The sequence below is a fragment of the Hippopotamus amphibius genome, chromosome 5, assembly GCF_030028045.1.
Source record: "Hippopotamus amphibius kiboko isolate mHipAmp2 chromosome 5, mHipAmp2.hap2, whole genome shotgun sequence".
Lineage (NCBI taxonomy): Eukaryota > Metazoa > Chordata > Mammalia > Artiodactyla > Hippopotamidae > Hippopotamus > Hippopotamus amphibius.
Window position 1 is genome coordinate 170,239,658 of NC_080190.1, and position 24,247 is coordinate 170,263,904.

The 24,247-nt window shown below is 46.6% G+C and overlaps 1 protein-coding gene across 1 annotated transcript in view; it reads right to left on the minus strand.

Moving 5' to 3' along the window:
* COL22A1 (collagen type XXII alpha 1 chain) overlaps nt 1–24,247 on the minus strand; it is a 241,314-nt gene that overhangs the window by 54,019 nt on the left and 163,048 nt on the right. Inside the window, exons 42-47 of the mRNA XM_057735587.1 lie at nt 22,754–22,789; nt 21,798–21,851; nt 20,531–20,575; nt 16,159–16,206; nt 3,347–3,460; nt 2,897–2,950 (exon numbers count right to left, since the gene is read on the minus strand). Of these exons, the coding sequence (XP_057591570.1) occupies nt 2,897–2,950; nt 3,347–3,460; nt 16,159–16,206; nt 20,531–20,575; nt 21,798–21,851; nt 22,754–22,789 (351 nt within the window). The remainder of the gene's footprint in view (nt 1–2,896; nt 2,951–3,346; nt 3,461–16,158; nt 16,207–20,530; nt 20,576–21,797; nt 21,852–22,753; nt 22,790–24,247) is intronic.

Below are 24,247 nucleotides of genomic sequence, written 5' to 3' on the forward strand. Positions count from 1 at the left end.
TCCTTGGTGCCGGTGTTGGTGGTGGCATTACTGGGGGTACAACAGCATACTAACCAGTGGGGGCCTTGGACTTGGACTAGTAGACATTGACCTTGGCTATACCACCTATTAGTTTTGTAGTACTGGCATTTAATCTTGCTAAACCTTATCTTCCTAATCTGTAAAGTGGAACAATAGCTCTACCTCCTAGGATGACGCTGACCATCCCAGGAGACAATATTGTAAAGCAGGTGAACTGGCCCTTGGCCCTTGGCCCTTAACCTGCCAGGTATACTGTCTCCTGCAGCTCCCTGGGGCTCATGCTGTAGTGTGGACCCTGAGAACTTCTCAAGGCCACCACGGCCTCCCAAGGGGAGAGAAAAAAACACCCGTCTTTCAGATGCAGCACTAATTTCTGTTCTTTTTCTGGATGGAAGCTTTCTTTGGCTTTCTCTGACTCTGTAAAGGAACAAACCCTCCCCCAAAGGGAATTATAAAGGAACAAATGCAGAGCCATTGTCCCAAGACACCAGCACTTCAGGAACGGCTGTGCGGATAGAGAAAACAATTTCTTCTTAGTGGAGGGAACTCCTTATCTGTTTAATTGATTTGCTTTCGTTTCTCTGAAGAAAGGTCATTCCACGGAAGAGGGGCTGACAGCAAAGGCTGCATACTAAGGATCAGCTGAAATTACCCCCCTGCCCCCGCAGAATCCCCCAGGCGAGCAGCTTAGACACCCTTATGACCCCAGAAAAGAAGGGTAATCCTCAGGAAACAGCACAGAGGATGCTAGGCAGTGCCAGTGTCTCTGAACCTAACACTGCCCCAGGGCAGAATCTCTTGTTCTATCTAAAACTGAGACCTGGTATCTGTAGTTCCTGAAGCAGGAGTCATGTTTGTCAAAACCTTATAAAACTTCAAAGTCTCTGGATAACAAACATAAAATGTCTTCACCTGCCAGCCAGGGCCTGGGAGATCTGGGTGTTTTCCATACTGATACCCCAGAGCCCCCCAGCTCTGCTGTCACATCACCATATTTCTGTTTGCTTCCTTGCCCTTTAATGGTAATAATAATACCTCCAACCCCATTTTCCAGGGCTCTACCTAGGGTGAGGCAAGCGAGCATTCATCTGGGTGGCAACATTATAAGGGGCCCCGGAAACCTCAGGATCCAAGACAAAGAATATTTCAGTGCCATATTTTTAAAAGTCAGCATTGATTGACTTTGGTGTACCTCAAAAACCGGTACAAGAGTGTAAAGCAATTATATTCCAATAAAAAAAAAGTCAGCATTAATGCAAAATAAAGTTTCATCACCTACTCAGTGTAAATCTATACGCTTTTCTATTTGAGAATTTCTGTATATGTTTGGATTTAAATTAAGAGCAAATAGTATGACATACTCTACATGGTAAATTTTTAAGTGATTAAATTTTTTTCTCATCTAATAAAAAAATTAATGCAAAATAATCCAAGATGAACAAAATATGAAAACGTAAATAAATATGGGGCTCCAACGGGGCAGGAATTAGGGGAGGCAAGGAAAGCGAGGGGTTCAAGTGCAGGCTGGGTCCCGTCTTTCCTTAACGATTTGATATTTTGCTCCTCGTGTATCTGCTGCCCTCATCCTGAACACTTCACAATACTGCATTAGAGTCCCATTTATCTTGGTTACGGAGGATTCTGGCTTCTCCTTACACTTTCGCGCAGGTCCTCGCCTCAATCCTGGCCCGGGGTGACAGAGCACGAAGGCCAAGGCCAACAGAGGGCTTACAACGTGCCAGGCACAGGTGGGGGCACCTCGTGAGCAGTCATCAGGGCCAGAGCCTGCAGGGTCTCTGCTCTCACACTCCCTATTTTACCAGGAGGAATGGGAAGGTAAGAGAGGTAAGAAGCGAGCCCAAGCTCATTGCTGAGACTGGATTCCAACCCCAAAGGGCTTGCTCCTGTGGTCTTTCTCCTACTGACAACTTCATGCTGCTTCTCCCATCAGATGAGCCACGCCGTGTCCCAGCCAGGCCACAGGAAGTGACACATGTGTCCCTGAACATTGGGGCAGAGCAGTGTGCAGAGTTTACAGCAGCACAGAGGTGCCAAGGGGATCGGAGAGAGCCCCCAGGGCAGCATCGGGGTCGGGGTGGGGGGGGTGGAATAACGCTGGGAAGGTCAGCGCTCAGCCGCGCCCTACCCGCACACCAGCACCCACGCACTCTCTTCTCCTTAGAGGTAAATACTGTCCCCACCCAGGGCCCAAACAGCCACCGGACACTTGCTCTGGCAGCCAGAGCTTTGCTGCCTGTTCTATGGCTGAGATCCCAGCTCCTTCCTCCCAGGCCGGTCTCCCTGGCTTTGTGACACTACAGAGCCAGCCTGCCCGTTTTAGATGGGTGTTTTGTCATTCATGTGAGAGTTAATGATACTCACTTGAATTTGTATAGCGCTTTCCTAATAATATTTTTGTCGAGTGACAAGTTCTTTTTGTGTATGCTATTGTTCAACTCTCACCTCTCTCTGAAGTTGCTTTTATTTGCTTCATGGGTGGAGAAACTGAGGCCCAGAGAGGTCAAGGAGTTTTGCCTAAGGTCACACAGCTCCAAAGACTCAACTCAGGGCTGGGACTCGAGTTCAGAGCTGCCTGACCACAAAGCTCATGTCTTAACCAGCACTATGCATTCCTAACCAGTAGCTCATTTATACTTTCAGCCACTCAAGTATTTGTCTGTGAGCAATCTGAGACTCAGCAAGCTCAAATGCCCCCTCCCAAGGTCACTGAGATGGTCAGCGCTAAGGAGAAACCCTGAACGTGGGTTTTCTGATTTTAAAACCATCATGCCTTTACCCTGGACATCACTCTTCCTCACACTTAAGTTAACGTGAGATAGAATAGATGCGCATAGTTTTTAGACGGTTCACTGACCTGTGGTCCAGCTATTCCTGGGGGCCCTGGGAGGCCTGTGGGGCCAGCATCTCCCTGCAGCAGGAACAACAGGAAAAAAAAATCAGGAAGGATGAGTGTCTGGAGCCCATAACCAGAGTCATCAACAAGCCACCCTCTTATACATGTATTCACTGATTTCCCACTGGGACTTCCCTGTCCCCTGCCACCCTCCCCACCCAGGGTGTCTGAGCAAAGGGTGCGGGTGGGTGGTGATGGGCTGTGCTGCTGTGCATTCAGGACCACAACCCACCACCAATGTGGTGAACTGGCCTGGGAACCAGCCCCAGGGTGACCCTGATGACCCCTGCCTCCTGCACCCACACCCTTGAGCAGAATCCCCCCGTGTGTACCAGAGAGGCAGTGTTGGGGTCTCCAAGATGATGTATTTCATTGCAATGACAAAAACCAAGTTTCCTCTTGTCTCCTTACCTTTTTCCCTTCTGTACCTTCTCTCCCTGGCTTTCCCGGGAGACCTTTGTCCCCTTTAAAACCTGGCAGACCAGGGAGGCCTGGGGGGCCTGGGGGACAGTCATTGCACACGTCCTGAGAGAAAGAGCAAAAACAATACAGTTACTTATAAAACAAAAGGTGGCCCATGGCTCCTACCTCTCCAGACAGGAGGAAGCTGGCAAGTGATGAAAAGGAAGCAGGTGGACTGAGTCATTTCCCACAGAGCTTGGGTCGAACTCTGCATTTTTCTCTCCCTTGGTTTTAAATTAGATTTCAGCGCTGATACATCTGACATATCTGGATTATTACCGCGTTTCTCCCTACTGCTAGCCAGACTGCTGAAATGTAGCCCAAGACCAAGATGTCAAAAGCGTGAGTATCAATGTCTGTGAGCATCTAAAAACATTCACAGTACAGATTCAATGCAAACATGTAGTATTTTAAAAATAGCAAGCCTGTCCCTAAGGCTAGAGACAAAACAAAGCTGGGAGCTGAGTTCTCTGTCTCATGGGTTTGCTCAAATGGTTTCTGAACAAAGAAGCAAAACAAAGGAAGCAACAGGCACCCACCCTCAGGACTTTCTTGCTGTGACACACACCAAATCTCACCATGCCTGGTATTACTCTTTGTCCAAACTAGGCATTTAATAAATGTTCCCCGGGATGGAGCTTTGCTGCACTTCCTTGAGGCAGGTAACTGCTGTCCTTGGACTGAATGCGAACTTCTCAGCCCAGGGAACAGGTTCTCTAGCTTGTCTGCATCACCCCCAGACCTTACAGCCTGGATCACAGGGAACACCAGATAAAATTCATAGGCTTGACCACACTCCGGCCCATCTCACAGCCCAGGGTCCTGGAGTGCTGCTTCCACGCCCTTCACTCTAACCCTCACTCTCCTCCTCCCTGATTCTGTCCCTGCGATAAAGGTGACATAAGATAAAACCAAGAGGGCTCTTAGAATAGTGTCAGATCATTCCCAGTGCTTCTGGCTACGATTATGAACTTGTGTCTTTACCCAGCGGCCCCCCACTCCATCAGGCACTGTGCTCTTCTGCTTTGAGAACACAGTGAGCACGTGTCCTGAAGACCTCACGGTTCCATGCACCAAGTGACAGAAGCAGAGGCATTAACTAGGGCCTTCAGGATACTCCAGTGGAGAGATCGCCGAAGACTCGTTCATATTCGATGAGGTGATGTCTCAGGTGACCTGGCATTCACATCAGTCTCTAATTCATGACGGAGGGGCTTTCTTCATCAAAAGCAACTGAACAGTCCATCTTCCTTTTAGGTGCTCACTCCTAGTCAACCTTTGAAGATCCTTTAGAAGTGTCCTACTCCAAGAAGCCTTCCTGACTGCTTCCCACAGGATATGTCCCTGCTTCCACAGACCCAGGTATTCCTGCTACAGGGGCACCTCACTCCTGAGGTGATGTGTTTATAGCTCCACGACCCCCCCACCAAGCAAAGAAAGTGTGAGGTCTCCAAGAACAGAGGTAGAGTTGCTTTATCTGTGTGTGTCCACTTCACAGCAAACAATCTTCTGCAGAGCACAAGCTCCATAAACGAGGAACCAGCTGACCCGACCAGCCACTTGACCGCTGGCCTTCTGGCACCCGGTGCCGTCTCCCTTTGGTGGTGGTTTCAGAAGCTGGTTGGGGTTTTTTGGAGGATGAGGAGGGCCAAATGTGGGGTACATGAAGAAGTGGCAAATGAGAGAAGCTGAAGGATACTGTGCAGATGCTGGTTTTGTTTGGAAGAGCAGCAGACTTGGGAGGAACTCAACCATCTCATCTATTCTCAGACCTTCTCTATAGTGCATTAAAGTGAGATACAGCTGTGAAACACAGCAACAATGGACACAGGATGAGATTTTGTTAGACTTGGAGGGCGCACGAGTGATTCGGAACCAACCTTTTGGCGGGATCCATGGTGTAAAGGGACTGTATCTAAGTAAAACAAAATCTCACTACTTTCCTACTTCTCTGCAATTTCTGCAATGGATAACTCAGCCTGGCTGTGTCTTAGTCACACATTCTGTGCAGGATTGTCCCTTGATGACCAGAGCAGCCCCAAAACTTGCCAGTGAGGGGGCTGGACTTAACCTACTGACCTGGTCCTGGTGTCCAGTGAGCACAGGGCAAGCCAGGCCCCCACCTGCTGGGCCACACCCTGTGCGCTTGGGGCCCCCAGCCCCTCCTAAAATGCCTTGACACTAGTGTTAGAACCCAGGGTAGGCTTTCCCCAAATATGTCTCAACAGCATATTGATTATATTGAATTAAAGTTACTTAAGAGAGAATCAAGATGGCAGAGTAGGAGGACGTGCGCTCACTCCCTCTTGCAAGAGCACTGGAATTACAACAAAGTGCTGAACAGAAAGACACTGGAACTCACCAAAAAAAGCCACCCCACATCCAGAGACAAAGGAGAAGCCACAATGAGACGGTAGGAGGGGCGCAATCGCGATAAAATCAAATCCCATTAATGCTGGGTAGGTGACAAACAAGCTGGAAAACAGTTATACCGCAGAAGTCCTGAGAGTTCTGAGCCCCACATCAGACTTCCTAACCTGGGTGTCCAGCAACGGGAGGAGGAATCCCCAAAGAATCAGACTTTGAAAGCCAGCGGGATTTGATTGCAGGACCTTCAAAGGACTGGGGAAAATGGAGACTCCACTCTTGGAGGGCACACAAAAAAGTGTGCTCACCAGGACCCAGGGGGAAGGAGCAGTGACCCCATAGGAGACTGAACCAGACCTACCTGCTGGTGTTGGAGGGTTGCCTGCAGAGGTGGGGGGCAGCTGTGGCTCACCGAAGAGAGAGGGGCACTGGCAGCAGGAGTTCTGAGAAGTGCTCATTGGTGTGAGCCCTTCCAGAGTCCACCATTAGCTCCACCAAAGAGCCTGAAAACTCCAGTGCTGGGTCACCTCAGGCCAAACGACCAGCAGGGTGGGAACACAGCCCCACCCATTGGCAGAGAAGCAGATTAAAGTGTCACTGAGCTCCACCCACTAAATGGGATTAAAGTTTTACTGAGCTCCGCCCACCCAGCCCAACCATCAGTCCCTCCCATCAGGAAGCACTCACGAGCCTCCTAAACAGCTTTCCTCCACAAGAGGGCAGAAAGCAGAATCAAGTAGTATCAGCAGTATTTCATCAGGTGGAACTGAAAATCACAGCCACAGAAAGATACAGAAAATGAAAAGGCAAAAGACTTTGTACCAGATGAAGGGACAAGATAAAACACCAGAAAAACAACTAAATGAAGAGGAGATAGGCACCCTTCCAGAAAAAGAATTCAGAATAATGATGATGAAGATGATCCAGGACTTTGAAAAAAGATTGGATGCAAAGATCGAAAAGTTGCAAGAAAAGTTTATCAAAGACCTAGAAGAATTAAAGAACAAACAAACAGAGATATGCAACATAATAAGTGAAATTAAAAATACACTAGAAGGAACCAATAGCAGATTAACTGAGGCAGAAGGACGAATAAGTGACCTGGAAGATGGAATGGTGATAATAACTGATGTGGAAAAGAATAAAGAAAAAAGAATGAAAAGAACTGAAGACAGCCTAAGAGACCTCTGGGACAATGTGAAATGCACCAACATTCGCATTATAGGGGTCCCAGAAGGAGAAGAGAGACAGAAAGGACCTGAGAAAATATTGGAAGAGATTATAGTTGAAAACTTCCTTAACATGGGAAAGGAAATAGCTATGCAAGTCCAGGAAGCACAGAGAGTCCCAGGCAGGATAAACCCAAGGAGAAACATGCCAAGACATATAGTAGTCAAAATGACAAAAATTAAAGATAGAGAAAAGTTATTAAAAGCAATAAGGGGAAAACGACAAATAACATACAAGGGAACTCCCATCAGGTTAACAGCTGATTTCTCAGCAGAAACTCTGCAAGCCAATAGGGAGTGGCATGATATATTTAAAGTGATGAAAGGGAAGAACCTACAACCTAGAATACTCTACCCAGCAAGGATCTCATTCAGATTCGACGGAGAAATCAAAAGCTTTACAGACAAGCAACAGCTAAGAGAATTCAGCACCACCAAACCAGCCCTACAACAAATGCTAAAGGAACGTCTCTAAGTGGGAAACATAAGAGAAGAAAAGGACCTACAGAAACACAAACAAAACAATTAAGAAAATGGTACTAGGAACATACATATCAATAATTACCTTGAATGTAAATGAACTAAATGCACCAACCAAAAGACACAGACTGGCTGAATGGATACAAAAACAAGACCCATATATATGCTGTCTCCAAGAGACCCAATTCAGACCTAGGGACACATACAGACTGAAAGTGAGGGGATGGAAAAAGATATTCCATGCAAATGGAAATCAAAAGAAAGCTGGAGTAGCGATACTCATATCAGATAAAATAGACTTTAAAATAAAAAATGTTACAAGAGACAAGAAAGGACACTACATAAAGATCGAGGGATCAATCCAAGAAGAAGACATAACAATTATAAATATATATGCACCCAATATAGGAGCACCTCAATACATAAGGCAAATGCTAACAACCATGAAAGAGGAAACTGACAGTAACACAATCATAGTAGGGGACTTTAACACCCCACTAACACCAATGGACAGATCATCCACACAGAAAATTAATAAGGAAACACAAGCTTTAAATGACACAATAAACCAGATTGATTTAATAGATATCTATAGGACATTACATCCACAAACAGCAGATGACACATTCTTCTCAAGTGCACATGGAACATTCTCCAGGATAGATCACATTTTGGGTCATAAATCAAGCCTTGGTAAATTCAAGAAAATTGAAATCCTATCAAGCATCTTTCTGACCACAACGCTATGAGATTAGAAATCAGTTTTAGGAAAATCTGTAAAAAACACAAACACATGGAGGCAAAACAACACGCTACTAAATAACCAAGAGATCACTGAAGAAATCAAAGAGGAAATCAAAAAATACCTAGAGACAAATGACAATGAAAACACAACAATCCAAAACCTATGGGATGCAGCAAAGGCAGTTCTAAGAGGGAAGTTTACAGCGATACAATCCTACCTCAAGAAACAAGAAAAATCCCAAATAAACAATCTAACCTTACACCTAAAGAAACTAGAGAAAGAAGAGCAAACAAAACCCAAAGTTAGTAGATGGAGAGAAATCATAAAGATCAGAGCAGAAATAAATGAAATAGAGACAAAGAAAACAATAGCAAAAATCAATAAAACTAAAAGCTGGTTCTTTGAGATGATAAATAAAATTGATAAACCTCTAGCAAGACTCATCAAGAAAATGAGGGAGAGGACTCAAATCATTAAAATTAGAAATGGAACAGGAGAAGTTACAATGGACACCACAGAAATAAAAAGCACCGTAAGAGATTACTACAAGCAACTCTATGCCAATAAAATGGACAACCTGGAGGAAATGGACAGATTCTTAGAAAGACTGAATCAGGAAGACAGAGAAAATATGAACAGACCAATCACAAGTAATGAAATTGAAACTGTGATGAAAAATCTCCCAACAAATAAAAGTCCAGGACCAGATGGATTCACAGCTGAATTTTATCAAACATTTAGAGAAGAGCTAACACCTATCCTTCTCAAACTCCCAAAATATTGCAGAGGAAGGAACACTCCCAAACTCATTTTATGAAGCCACCATCACCTTGACACCAAAACTAGACAAAGATACTACAAAAAAAGAAAACTACAGACCAATATCACTGATGAATTTAGATGCAAAAATCCTCAACAAAATACTAGCTAACAGAATCCAACAACACATTAAAATGATCATACACCATGATGAAGTGGGGTTTATCCCTGGAATGCAAGGATTCTTCAATATATGCAAATCAATCGATGTGATACACCACATTAACAAACTGAAGGATAAAAACCACATGATCATCTCAATAGATGCAGAAAAAGCTTTTGACAAAATTCAACACCCATTTATGATAAAAACTCTCCAGAAAGGGGGCATAGAGGGAACCTACCTCAACATAATAAAGGCCATATGTGACAAACCCACAGAAAACATCATTTGCAATGGTGAAAAACTGGAAGCATTCCCTCTAAGATCAGGAACAAGACAAGGATGTCCACTCTCGCCACTACTATTCAACATAGTTTTGGAAGTCCTTGCCACAGCAATCAGAGAAGAAAAAGAAATAAAAGGAATCCAAATTGGAAAAGAAGAAGTAAAACTGTCACTGTTTGAAGATGACATGATATTATACATAGAAAATCCTAAAGATGCCACCAGAAAACTACTTGAGCTAATCAATGAATTTGGTAAAGCTGCAGGATACAAAATCAACACACAGAAATCTCTTACATTTATATACATCAACATTGAAAGATCAGAAAGAGAAATCAAGGAAATAATCCCATTCACCATTGCAACAAAAAGAATAAAACACCTAGGAATAAACCTGCCTAAGGAGGCAAAAGACCTGTACTCAGAAAACTATAAGACACTAATGAAAGAAATCAAAGACAACACAAACAGATGGAAGGACATACCATGTTCTTGGATTGGAAGAATCAACATTGTGAAAATGACTGTGCTACCCAAAGCAATTTACAGATTCAATGCAATCCCGATCAAATTACCAAAGGCATTTTTCACAGAACTAGAACAAGAAATCTTACAATTTGTATGGAAATGCAAAAGACCCTGAATAGCCAAAGCAATCTTGAGAAGGAAAGATGGAGTTGGTGGAATCAGGCTTCCCGACTTCAGGTTATACTACAAGGCTACAGTGATCAAGACAGTATGGTACTGGCACAAAAACAGAAATATAGATCCATGGAACAGGATAAAAAGCCCAGAGATAAACTATGGTCAACTAATCTATGACAAAGGAGGCAAGGATATACAATGGAGAAAAGGCAGCCTCTTCAATAAATGGTGCTGGGAAAACTGGACAGCTACATGTAAAAGAATGAAATTAGAACACTTCCTAACACCATACACAAAAATAAACTCAAAATGTATAAAAGACCTAAATATAAGGCCAGACACTACACAACTCCTAGAGGAAAACATAGGAAGAACACTCTTTGATGTAAATAACAGCAAGATCTTTTTTTGATCCACCCCCTAGAAAAATGGAAATAAAAACAAAAATAAATAAGTGGGACCTAATGAAACTTCAAAGCTTCTGCACAGCAAAGGAAACTATAAGCAAGACGAATAAAGTTACTTAAGAAATGACCAATGCAAGAGGGACAGTGACCCTTCTATCTCCCTGAAAGCAAGCAATAAACCTCGCGTGTGAAGGGTGCCCTCCCTGTATTTGGAGGTAGAAGGACACCTTTATCGCCACAGACAGGGATTTCAGGGCCGAGAAGCCTATATAAACAAACCTTTTTATTTTTTTATTTTATTTTTTTAAAGCTCTTTATTGGAATATAATTGCTTTACACTTTTGTACCAGCTTTTGAGGTACACCAAAGTGAATCAGCTGTATTTATACATATATACCCATATCCCTTCCCTCCTGCGACTCCCTCCCACCCTCCCTGTCCTGGCCCTCTAAGGCATCACTCATCAAGTTGATCTCCCTTTGTTATACAGCAACTTCCCACTAGCTATCTATTTTACAGTTGGTAGTGTATATATGTCTATGCCACTCTCTCACTTCATCCCAGCTTCCCCTTCACCCCCCGCTTCCCCAACTCCATGTCCTCCAGTCCATTCTCTGCATCTGCATCCTTATTCTTGCCCTGTCACTGGGTTCATCAGTACCTTTTTTTTTTTTTTAAGATTCCATATATATGAGTTAGCCTACAGTATTTGTTTTTCTCTTTCTGGCTTACTTCACTCTGTATGACAGACTCTAGGTCTATCCACCTAATTACATATAGCTCCATTTCATTCCTTTTTATGGCTAATATTCCATTGTATATATGTGCCACATCTTCTTCATCCATTCATCTGTTGATGGGCATTTAGGTTGCTTCCATGACCTGGCTATTGTAAATAGTGATGCAATGAACATTATGGTACATGTTTCTTTTTGGATTATGGTTTTCTCTGGGTATATGCCCAGTAGTGGGATTACTGGATCATATGGTAGTTTTATTTTTAGTTTTTTAAGGAACCTCCAAACTGTTTTCCATAGTGGCTGTATCAACTTGCATTCCCACCAACAGTGCAGGAGAGTTACCTTTTCTCCACACCCTTTCCAACATGTATAGTTTCTAGATGTTTTGATGATGGCCATTCTGACCAGTGTGAGGTGATACCTCATTGTGGCTTTGACTTGCATTTCTCTAATGACTAGTGATATTGAGCCTCTTTTCATGTGTTTGTTGGCCATCTGCACGTCTTCTTTGGAGAAATGTCTGTTTAGGGCTTCTGCCCATTTGTGGATTGGGTTATTTGCTTTTTTTGGTATTAAGCTGCATGAGCTGCTTGTATATTTTGGAGATTGATCTTTTGTCAGTTGCTTCGTTGGCAAATATTTTCTCCCATTCTGAGGGCTGTCTTCTTCTCTTGTTTATGGTTTCTTTCACTGTACAAAAGCTTTTAAGTTTAATTAGGTCCCATTTGTTTATTCTTGATTTTATTTCCATGATTCTAGGAGGTGGGTCAAAAAGGATGTTGCTTTGATGTATGTCATAGAGTGTTCTGCCTATGTTTTCCTCTAGTTTTATAGTGTCTGGCCTTACATGTAGGTCTTTAATCCACTTGGAGTTTATTTTTGTGTATGGTGTTAGGAAGTGTTCTAATTTCATTCTTTTACATGTAGCTGCCTAATTTTCCCAGAACCACTTATTGAAGAGGCTGTCTTTTTTCCATCGTATATTCATGCCTCCTTTGTCAAAGATAAGGTGCCCATATGTGCTTGGGTTTACCTCTGGGTTCTCTATTCTGTTCCATTGATCTACATTTCTGTTTTAGTGCCAGTACCATACTGTCTTGATCACTGTGGCCTTGTAGTATAGCCTGAAGTCAGGAAGCCTAATTCCACCAACTCTGTCTTTCCTTCTCAAGATTGCTTTGGCTATTCAGGGTCTTTTGCATTTCCATACAAATTGTAAGATTTCTTGCTCTAGTTCTGTGAAAAATGCCTTTGGTAATTTGATCGGGATTGCATTGAATCTGTAAATTGCTTTGGGTAGCACAGTCATTTTCACAATGTTGATTCTTCCAATCCAAGAACATGGTATGTCCCTCCATCTGTTTGTGTTGTCTTTGATTTCTTTCATTAGTGTCTTATATTTTTCTGCATACAGGTCTTTTGCCTCCTTAGGCAGGTTTATTCCTAGGTGTTTTATTCTTTTTGTTGCAATGGTGATTGGGAGAGTTTGCTTAATTTCTCTTTCTGCCTTTTCGTTGTTAGTGTATAGGAATGCAAGAGATTTCTGTGCATTAATTTTGTAGCCTGCTACTTTACTAAATTCATCAATTAGTGCCAGCAGTTTTCTGGTAGAATCTTTTGGGTTTTCTATGTATAATATCATGTCATCTGCAAAGAGTGACCATTTTACTTCTTTTCCACTTTGGATTCCTTTTATTTCATTTTCTTCTCTGATTGCTGTGGCTAAAACTTCCAAAACTATGTTGAATACTAATGGTGAGAGTGGGCACCCTTGTCTTGTTCTTGTTCTTAGAGGGAATGCTTTCAGTTTTTCCCCTTTTAGAACGATGTTGGCTTTTTGTTTCTCATATATGGCTTTTATTATGTTGAGGTAATTTCCTTCTATGCCCAATTTCTGGAGAGTTTTTATCATAAATGGGTGTCAATTTTGTCAAAAGATTTTTCTGCATCTATGGAGATAATCGTACAGTTTTCATCCTTCAGTTTGTTAATATGATGTATCACATTGATTGATTTGCGTATATTGAAGAATCCTTGCATCCCAGGGATAAACCCCACTTGATCATGGCGTGTGATCTTTTTAATGTGTTGTTGGATTCTGTTAGCTAGTATTTTGTTGAGGATTTTTACATCTATATTCATCAGTGATACTGGCCTATAATTTCCTTTTTTTGTGACATCTTTGCCTGGTTTTGGTATCAGGGTGATGGTGGCCTCATAGAATAAGTTTGGGAATGTTCCTCCTTCTGCTATATTTTGGAAGAGTTTGAGAAGGATAGGTGTTAGCTCTTCTCTAAATGTTTGATAGAATTCACCTGTGAATCCATCTGGCCCTGGGCTTTTGTTTGTTGGGAGATTTTTAATCACAGTCTCAATTTCCGTACTTGTGATTGGTCTGTTCATAGTTTCTATCTCTTCCTCGTTCAGTCTTGGAAGATTGTATTTTTCTAAGAATTTATCCATTTCTTCTAGGTTATCCAATTTATTGGCATATAGATGCTTGTAGTAGTCTCTCATGAGCTTTTGTATTTCTGTGGTGTCAGTTGTTACTTCTTTTTCATTTCTAATTCTGTTAATTTGCATCTTCTCCCTTTTCTTCCTGATGAATCTGGCTAATGGTTTATCAATTTTGTTTATCTTCTCAAAGAATCAGCTTTTAGTTTCATTGATCTTTGCTATTGTTTTCTTCATTTCTTTTTCATTTATTTCTGCTCTGACCTTTATGATTTCTTTCCTTCTGCTCACTTTGGGGTTTTTTTGTTCTTCTCTCTGTAATTCAAAGCTGCTTTTTAAATTTACTACCTCAAGCCTGTCCTTCGTCAAAAAGCTGTCAGGAAGCTCAGATGCATGCAAAGATGAACTTGGACAACAAAGGGACAGGGATTTGGAGTTTGTCATGCTGGGTTTGAGCCTTGGCTCTGCCACCGTCCAGCTGTGTCGCCCTGAACAAGTGTCTGGCCCCTCCATGCTCGTCCTCCTGCTCTGTAAAATGCAGCAGATGACAGTACCCACCCACTGGGTTGTTGGTGAGGATCGGATGAAATAATATTGATCCCAGGAATCATCTAATGGAGCGGCCCTGAGGATGACCTCCCTGGACACAGATGCAACAATGGAAGTTCATTAAACAGGAGCTCTTAGAAGACAGACCCAGGCAGTTTTCCAATGGTCAGAATGAGGCAAATTTTCTATAACAGAAGATGCTTTCTCAGCAAGAAAGGGTCTTGCCATCAGCCGCCTGGACCATACCATCAGGCTTTAACCTACATCATCAAGATGGCAGCAGGTGATTATAAAACAGGGAGCTAGGATAGTTGACTCTGAATACCTGGGCAAACCCACATGGCCCAGGCTCTTGTCCACAGCATTTCCAGGCAAAGCACAGCTCTGCAGGGCCAAGGAGTCTCAGGTGCTTCCCTGAATGTAGGTGCTCACATTCTCTCTGCGGTTCCTGGCTGCTCTGAGGAACACAGCTGCATCCTTTAGCAGGTAAGAAGTATTAATTTGACTAAGTATCTGTCTCAGTGCTGTAGCTGTAAAGCATGATGCATAACCCATGCAGCATTCGCTCCTGTTATCACTGCCATAAAGACTGGGACACCTTGCAGTTGAAATCCTTTTGAGGGGGTGGGGGGAGACTGGGGCTGATGCAAACCCGGTGCCTTCCAGTGGGATGCAATTAGGAGAAAATTATTGAGACTATAAAAGCCTGTAATAAAGAAGGCTTGAATCAATAGATAATGATTTCTTGCCATGTCCTTGTTTTAAAAATTATCTTCCTCTTGTCAATGAAAATCAAGAAAGATTGCTCTACTACTAATTTTTAAATACAATGTACACTTTTCTATCAAGGCATCTCCATGTGTAGAGAGATGAAAAATCCCAGGCTTCTGAGAAGGATTTCTTTTCCTTTTTATTCACCTCCTTTGCCTTCATGCAAGAACCAGGTATTTTCTGACACCTCCCAAGTGGTTTGTAGAAGACAGCAAGTGAGGGAGGGAGTGGTCACACAAAATCCAGGGCCAAGCTTCACCCAAAGTTAAGACCAAGGCTTGGAACAGAGGCAGCGAAGGGCCTTCCACACACACTGCCACAGGACTGCTCTTCCCAAAACACAAGCCTTATCCTGCCCCTGTCTTGCTCACAGCCTTTTTGGATTCTTCTCCATTTGAGAGCCGAGGTCCCTGGCCAGGCGCCTGCACACCCAGCGTTCCGCGCCTTATCTCGCCAGGGCTATGCTCAGCTCACGTCCTCTGCCGCTCGTGGAGCAGGTGCACGTGGTTCTGACAGTGAGCTCAGCCTGTACCCAGCTCTGGACTCAGCCCGGCTCCACCTCCCTGCACCTGCGCTCTGGACCCTGCACCAGCAGGACCGCCACCCAACCTGTCTGACTCTGCTTGTGACCGTCTTCCCAGAACGCCAGGATGCAGTCCTGTGTGGGGTCAAAGGTCAGTCTCTGGACTCAGTGAGGCATGGATTCTGACCCTCACAGTGACTCAGGTTTCTAACAAGCAAAACAAGAACATAAATAGTATCAAACTCAGAGAGTTAGTGCAGACATGAGAGACGCACACAAGGCACTTAGCACAGCGCTGCCCAGGGGGATGTCCTGTGATGATAGGTCTGACTGTCCAGGAAGGTAGCCACTGGCCACAGGTGGTGAGTAAACACCTGGAATGTGGCTAGCGTGACCAAGGACCAGAACTGTTAATTGAATTTAATTTTAATTAACTTAAATTTGAATTGACACGTGTGGCCAGTGGCTGCTGTACTGGACAGTGGATTTCAGCAACACTACTGGCACAGAGTAAGTTTTCAACAAGCTGCTATTATTGTTACTATAACACAGTTGTTCAGACAAAAAAAAAAAGCACATACTATTGAGATCTCAATACCCCATCACCATTTTTAAACACACGCACGTTTATTTTATGCTTTTACCTTGACCAAGAGGTTGATGTCCTCTGGAGACAGAAGTGGAGAGTGACCCTGTCGAAGTAAAAATAAATAAATACAGACACACATGCATGCATACTGCACATTCCACGCTCCTTCAGACAGCGAGCAGCCTTCAGGACGTAAGCTGTAACACGCGACGCGTCTGTGCCCGCACAGGACACAAAGAGCCCCGTCTACACCCCATGCTTGGGAGCCACAGGAACACTCTTCTGAGGCACCACGTGTACAGGCTGACGGTCCCGAGTCTGACTTGACATCAGCCTTTCTGGTCCCTGGTCTCCTTCCACTGTCCCTTTCTCTTTCCCTGGTGGTCCCTCCTCCCCACTTCCATCAAAACCAATAGGTCCTATGGGTTCTGTGGAAGAACAAGGGGCAGGTGGTCCTTTATTCCCCAGATGGCAGTAGCTGTTGCTATCAGTCATTCACAACCTAGTATGAATTTAAAGCAATTTCTTCAGTTCTCCCAGGTGAAACAGCATTTTAAACCTCATTTGTCATTATGAGCTGGAAGTCTCTAACCTCAGGAAGGAGAGTTTAGAAACAAGGAGTAATTAAAAAGCCTCTGAAGGTGTGTAGGAGTCTGGGGGTCACTGGCTTCACATTCAAACCCACAGGGAGTTGGGATGTGGCATGTCATGCCAGCCCGGAGCCCATGTGGAGTGGAGGCTGGGTTCACATTGGGGTGCAAAGAATACGAGGATGGGAAAGAAAATGGAAATTCAGAGGCAGACACTAAGGGGAAGAAGTGATTCTTAGGTAAAAATCGGAGACTGGCGTCCTACTTTGCAAACTTCCAAATTTTGCAGTGGAAAAGGAGTACCAGAGAACCCACTCTGCAGAAGGAAGGTGGTAGGTTTTCCCCCAGAACACAGGAGGCCTGTGCCCACAAGTGCACTATGGTGGCTGATGCCTTCTGATTACGTTTGAGTTTAGGTTTATGAATTATGAATCTAGTCTGGCCTCTTAGGGGGACAAATTTTCTGGCCTCACAGGGTTTCTGCCACATCCTACAGAAAGCCATGTGACAGTGGCGTTGTACACGTTTGCATAGGATAAAGTTGGCAGTGGCTGGGCACATGCCTGTGTTTTCCGAGTTGAAATGCTCCAGTATTCGATCAGTGCTCTGGGCTATTGCAAGAGGAGGACACCCAAGAGAGATTGGGGTTGGACTGACTCAGGTTTGGAGGCTCTGAAGGAGCTACTAGCCTGCAGGGAGAGCTCACATAGGTCGCATCTGCTGGACAAAGCCGAGAACATCCTTAGATACCTGAGGCTGACCCTTGGAAGGAAGACCAAGCTGTGCCATGTTAACTAAAACTTTAATTTAAAAGGGGGAGGGGGGTTTATCTTGATGCCTTGTATTTTTCCCTGGGAGGTTAATAACACAAGATTCACATGGACCAAATTGGGACATTTTCACACTGCTGGTCCTGTATCATTTGGGATATTTTTCTGCTGTCATTTGAGCCCCTTGTTAGAATAAGCTCTACTGGACTGTCCAGCTGGGCATCAGTTAAAAACGGAGGGAGAACAAAGACTGAATTCTCTGTCTAGGCACAGTGTGGCCTTGGGAGTAATTCAATCAATGTCCTGTTGTGGCCCACTTCTGTGGATCTCACAAGACAGGTCTGAAGACGCAGGAGCGAGGCTGGTGCGAGGGGTGGTGGCCCCCTGAAGGTGGACACAGGATGCATCAGAGATCACCATGCTCACCTCGGAGGAGTCGTTCATTGACAGGATACAAGAACAAGTGGTGGGAAGTGCTGGGGTGTAGGAGACACAGTCTGTGCCCTGCCTAGACCCTCCTTACCTCCTTGTGTACCCACCTACCAGCCACCGGGATGCTGGCTGGGAGGTTACACAGAGACTTAAACAGCCAATGATGAGCTGACATGGAAGTGCTCACACCCCAGAGCTGCCGGTGGCATCAGGCTGCGGCTAGATTCCAGCTGAACCCACAACTTTGACTGCCTTTTCCCCCACCATGTCCTGCTTTCTTCAATCCTGGCAGGTTTCACCAGAATCCCCACCAGAGGCTCTGCTTCTAGAGAACCCAAGCCTAGACAAGGGGATTCCCAGCACAAGGATTCTAGGGGTGCAGCACTGAAGAAACACTGCAGGCTCCGCTCTCCACCCCCTGGGGGGTGATGATTTCAGGTAAGGCTTAACCCAGCAGGCCTGGGTTGTCCAAACCCCACACATTCCAAAGGTCCAGCAGTGGCTGGCTCCGGAGAGATAAATTCTAAGTCCTTGGAATGCCCTGCCTGATAAGAGTGCCTTTGCTTACCTAGGGCCTTGGGCCATGCAGGTAATTTATGCTAACAATGTGATCTACGGTGGGGGCCTTGGGCCATGTGGGAGGGCTGGAGACAGTGGAGTAACCAAGACCACCCAGGCAGGTACCCCACACCTACAGGACCCAGGCACCAAGGTTTGGGTGAGCGTCCCTCAGTGACAACCCCTGCTGCATTTCAGAGCACCTATGGTTGCCCTATGGTTGCCCACGCACCCTCTGTTACACACAACTGCTGGGAGAACTGAGTGCTGGGAGGGGAGTCCTGGAATCCCGAGCCCGGTCACTCAGGGACTCTGCCCCGTGCACCTCCTCCCCGTACACCTCCTCCCTGTGCACCTCCTCATCTGAATTCTTCCCTGTAGTAACCCACCACCATGAGCGTAACAGCTCTCCTGAGTCCTGGGAGTCCTCCCGGGGAATCACTGAACCAGACGGGAGTCTTGGGGACCCCCGAAAACATGACTCATCTGATTAGTGAGGCCACAGAGGCCCTGACCAGCTACTCAGCAGTACTTGGGACCATCTGGGGGAGTGTGTTCAGTGAATTTAAAGGTAGTCAAAGAGAGACCTATTCTCTCTCTCAATCTCTCTGCTCTGCGGGTAACCGGCTGTGAGATGCCACGGTTAGTTCACCTTGTCAGCTGGACTCCGCTGATATAATTCTCCCTACAGAGAAGTCAAGGTCTGGATTTGGGAGAGGTCATATGAACCCTCTTCAGCCTCTGGCCTGAACCTCACTCTTCCACCCACTTCATCTGGGCCATTCTGGGAGGTGAATTTAGTTGCTGTAAATTTGACTCCATAGAGGAGGAGGAGTGTCTGAATAAGTCCCCCTTAACCTCCAGCAAGACTTTTCACTCATCCCACTAGCAGGGCTTCACTGAAACGTTCCAGCACCCTTCTAGGCAGACCAGGTGCCCCTCCGGGTCTCTGCTGTGCCCGGCAGGCTAGAGTAGGCAGGCACAGACGTTCATGCCCTCAGGGGCCTCCAGGCCTTAGGTCCTGGCCTGAAACTTGTAGCAGACCAGGCGCACAGAGACAGAAGGTCTCTCTGACCCATCCTGAGGGGACACTCCTGCCAGGGGGGCTTACTGGTTGCTGACACCAGCCTCAAGGCCTGAGATCCCCCAGTCACGGTTGCCACTGGCTCTTCCATCTTGAGTAGCATCTTTGGATGGACTCACTTCTCCTGTATCTTCACAGCTGCCTCCTGCTCACCCAGACCAGCTCATCTTCCCTGTTCCTTCCCTGGAGGGCCTGCCCGTGGCCTGGTTAGCTGGCTAAGCCTCTGGGGCTCCTCTGGAATTGGTAACTTAATTGGGGAAGGGGTGGGGGTAGCGCCCCAGGTGACTGCACTGCCTGTGAGGGAGGCCTGCAGGAGCCTCAGGCTGGAGTGCAGACACACTGCCCAGGACCAGACCTCAGGACTGCCCAGCTCTGCTCCACCTCTGGCAGCGTCACTGCTCTCGCTGTGGGAGAGGAAAGAAAGTTTCTTCTGCTATAAATGGAGGAAGCCAGGAAGGACTGACATTACTGAACAAAGGGGCGGGAGGTGGGCCAGTGAGGAGCTTGCCGTGAATGCAGCTCTTGTTCATTTGCTCACCCTCAGATCACTGGTCTTCCTTCTCTGTCCTTACTCCAGGCCCAGGAGGCCACACCCTGCGGATGTATTCTTGGACTCACTTGCCTGCTGGCTCTCACTGAGCTGGACCAATGAGACGCACACTAGGAAACCAGAGTGGGGGGGGTGCACTGCTTGCTTCCAGCCTCTGGCCAGGCTTCCCGGCAGTGGCTTTGAACCCATAATGACAGCCCCCATCTGGCAGCCCCTTCCCCACCATCCTCGCTTTCTCTTGGCTCTGAAGATAAGCACAGGTGGTACTCGCTCCCTTCTGTGATTTATCTCCGGGGGGCACAGCATCTCTGACCAGTTCCCTCTGCCTGCAGCTTTGTAAAAAGCCCCTTCTTAAAGCCTCTTGAGCCGTCTGAGTTGCATTTTATTCTGACTGGACCCCTGACTGATGGTCAGGATTCATCCAGAACTGTTAGATGACATACTGGTTTGCCGGGAGGCCCTCTTTCTCCTGGATTTCCTGGTACACCCTAAGAGAAGAGAGAAAGAAAACATCACCTCTGCTAAGCACATAATCCTGATCCGCTCTGCTCACCCTCTCCCCCAACCTCTGTATCTACCAAGTGTAACCCGGTAGAAAAATATCACCCAACCGTGAAGACCGGCACCAATAAAAATTCATGGTTTCCAATCTCAGCTGAATACCCAAAACTTCTCAGGAAATATTCAACTGTGGCAAATGTTCAAAACAGTAAGCCACCTCTCTTATAACTCCTTTCCAACACACGAAACTGAAAACAACTCATGCATGCAGAGTGTGTACGTGTGCGTGCACGTGTACACACACACACACACACACACACACACACACACCCCTATCTTAAACGTCTGCCATCCTTTTCCAAACACAGGCAGAAGGACCGGCTTTGAAAAAGAGGAGGGCTCTTCTACTGAACTGACTATAAGGATGTAATATTGACAGAGGAACAGGCACAACAAATTCAAGTAGATGGACACGGGAATTAGAGGGTAACCTTCTTCTCTGAGACAGAACCCAGGGAAGGGAAGGGGAAGGGGATTTGCTGTTCCTGCTTATAGTGAACCGAAACGATAGACATGGAAAGGTCTAAGCAATGAAAGCGACTGCTGAATGGTGCTAGACATCGTCACTCCAAGAACTCATGGTTGTCATTTATCCGTTTGGTTAACGAGTCTGTATCGAGTAACTTCTAAGTACCTGTCACCCTGTTAGGCACCAAGGACCTAGAGATGCACAAGACACAAGCTCCTTCTTGGAGCTCAGATCTATCTGAACAAAATTCAGATCACAGAGATAAAAGATAATGATCAATGTCACAAGGTGGGAAAAGATACATTCTCCACGAGTGTCAGGTAAGTCTGCAGAATTCCCTTGAAGGGAGAAAGCCTGGCACAGAGGAGTCAGGAACAAGTCCATGGAGAAGGTGGTACCTGCTTTGAGCAGAAGTGACCAGCTAGGTACATGAGGAAATTGACCAAACAATAGGAGGCATTGAATGGGATACCTAAGAGCTTACAAGTTTCTGAAAGCATCACACAAAAGCAAAAGAAGTGAAACTAGACAATGCAAGCTTGGGGGTCACAGTGCACAGAGGAGCAAAACGTAAAACATGTTCAGGGACTGGTGAAGACGACCAGCTCCCCTGGGGGGTTCCTGGTCAAGGGATGCTGGGGGCCGGGAGGATGGAGCCTGCACCCCTTGTCTTTACTTACATCCTGGCCAGCTGGTCCCTGGGGGCCGGGGAATCCAGGTGGGCCTCGAGACCCCTGAAGAAAAAGAAAAGACGACATTCCCCCACACAGTTTAAGCAAAATAAGTCCCCTCTTTGCTGGGGTGGATTCTCCTTGTACAAATGGCCTGGTGCTCTGAGGAGTCTGATGGAACGCGGGGGCCTGAGAGCAGCCTGCGCAGAGCTTCCGCATTTCACTGCACCTGAGGAGGTGGGCACTTAAATACACACAGAGAGGACGCTCTGGAAACCTTCCCTGCGAGCCCGACTGCCCAGGCCCCCTCCGCAGGCCCCCTTCCTGAGTGGGCGGGGCAGCTCCCGCAGTGAGGCCGGCCTGAGCTCACCCCAGGCGCCGTGTGGATAACCAGCCCCGGGTGCTGGCCGGCTGGACAGACTGCCCTGTGGGAGACCCAGCTCAAGAGCCCAGCACTCAGGTGACCCTTACCGTCTTTTATTTGAAAGTCACTCCCACGTTGCTGAAAACGTCTAGACGGTATCAGGAATGGGCACAGATCACTTCTCATGAGGGATCCCGCTTCTTGTGGGAATTTTCCTACACCTCCCACCCACCTCACAGATTAAGGAACGGCCCTCACTTGCTCTTGGCTACGTGGCTGGGGGCGGTGAAGCCAGGATTGAAAATTACTTCCTCTGGCAATGTGATTATGTTTGTTAAACCATGGTTGTCCTTCTGGGAAGCAAAGATGGCAAAAAGCGAAGGCAGCATCAGTCTGTCCAGTTCTCACCCAGGTTCATGCACTGGTGACCCCCTCCCCCCCCCACCATTCCACAGGTCAATGCTTGTATCTTGGAGAGTTTGCACTGTTTAAAGATCTTTTGAAACTGCTTTCTTTTCTGGCCCCTCCAATTTTAAACTGCTTTGATTAGAGCGTGATTTCTCCCATCAAAACCCAGCCCTTTATTTAAATCATACTGTACCGGAGGCCCTTTTTCTCCTGGTGGTCCAGAGGCGCCCTAAGAAACAAACAAACAAATAAGTAAGCAAACTAGGGGTGAAATGTTTACTTAAACATGTTGTGGTGTTTGTTTCTAAGCTACGTCTTTAATTGTCCTAAAAGGAGGAGCTGACGTCCCTCCATCTTTAAGACACGGTGTCACACCCTCTTGTACCACCTGCTAACGCTGCACGGGGGAATCTTCCTGGAACCTTCTCCATTTGCCCCTGAGCTGGTGCCACCCCCCCCCACCTGGGCACCCACCGGGCGGCTGACACCTGAGCCCGTCTCCAGCCCTGGTGCGGAGTGGGACCAGCGTCCCAGCATCCTCGTGCTGCGCCCGCTTCCTGCTCGGGCGGGATAGGCTGGGGGGGCACATCCAGGGCCAGACCTCCCAGAGTGGCCTGCCGGGCTGATGCCGCAGTGGTGCCCCTCCTCACTCCTACGAGTGGGCTCAAGTGCACACACGCACACACACACAGGGGTCTGCCATCCTACAAGTGGGACCAGCCTAGGACGTGGCTTCTGATGTTGCACTGAAGGTGTGTCCCCTGCTTGAGGCATTAGCACCTACTTTCAGGTCCTGTGGTGAGCGGAACTGTCCCTTCACCCTGAGCCTTTGCTTCTGCAGAGAAGACTCGGCCCTGCCTCTCTGCCCTGACACATTCTTGCCACACGCTGGTTCCCCGTTTAGATGTCAGCCCCCTCGGAAACCTCCCTGGCTTCTCCCAGGAGGCTCGTCAGAAGTGGCCCCCAGGCCCTGGGTGCACCCCGTCTCAGACGTGTCACCTAGTACGGTCTTGCTTCCGGGCCGGTGTGTCCTCTCTACTGAAAGGTCTGCGTGCTGCCTTGGGGACGCTCAGCACGGGCACTCCTGAGCTGAGCCCAGCCCTGGGGGTGCTGAGGACACAGCAGAGCACAGCACCCGGCACTCCGCTAAAATCAAAATCTTATGGTTTGAGGAGAACCTGAAAATCATGTGCTATCATCCTTTTCACTGATGATCAAACTAAGGCCTGGGAGAGACAAAGAACCAGCCCGAGCCACATCGGGGTGGGGGGGTCACTCGCCAGGTGGGGTGAGTCCCACCACCTGTTCTCCATCCCGTGCACCTGTGCGTCCCTGTAGCAGTGCCCACGAGACCTTCGGAGATACCTCAAGAGGGGGAAGAGATTCCACACAGAGGCATAGGTTTCTGGCAGTATGACAGACCAGGTAACCTAAAAGCCTGCCCACCAAATACATCCCAGAACTGCCTGATAAAACAAAATAAGCTTCATTTCAAGTGCAGAGTTGAGCACTGAAGGAAGTAGGGGGCATCTCCAGGGCCCTAAGCCAAGCGGGCGAGTCAAGCAGGTGAGACAACGGACTGAGAATCCCGCCTGGGGTCTACCTGACTGGCAGGTCCCTTCTCCCTCCACCAGCTCTCCCTGCTGTCAAGCTGTAGGTCATTGGTACACACGGACTGGTATACATA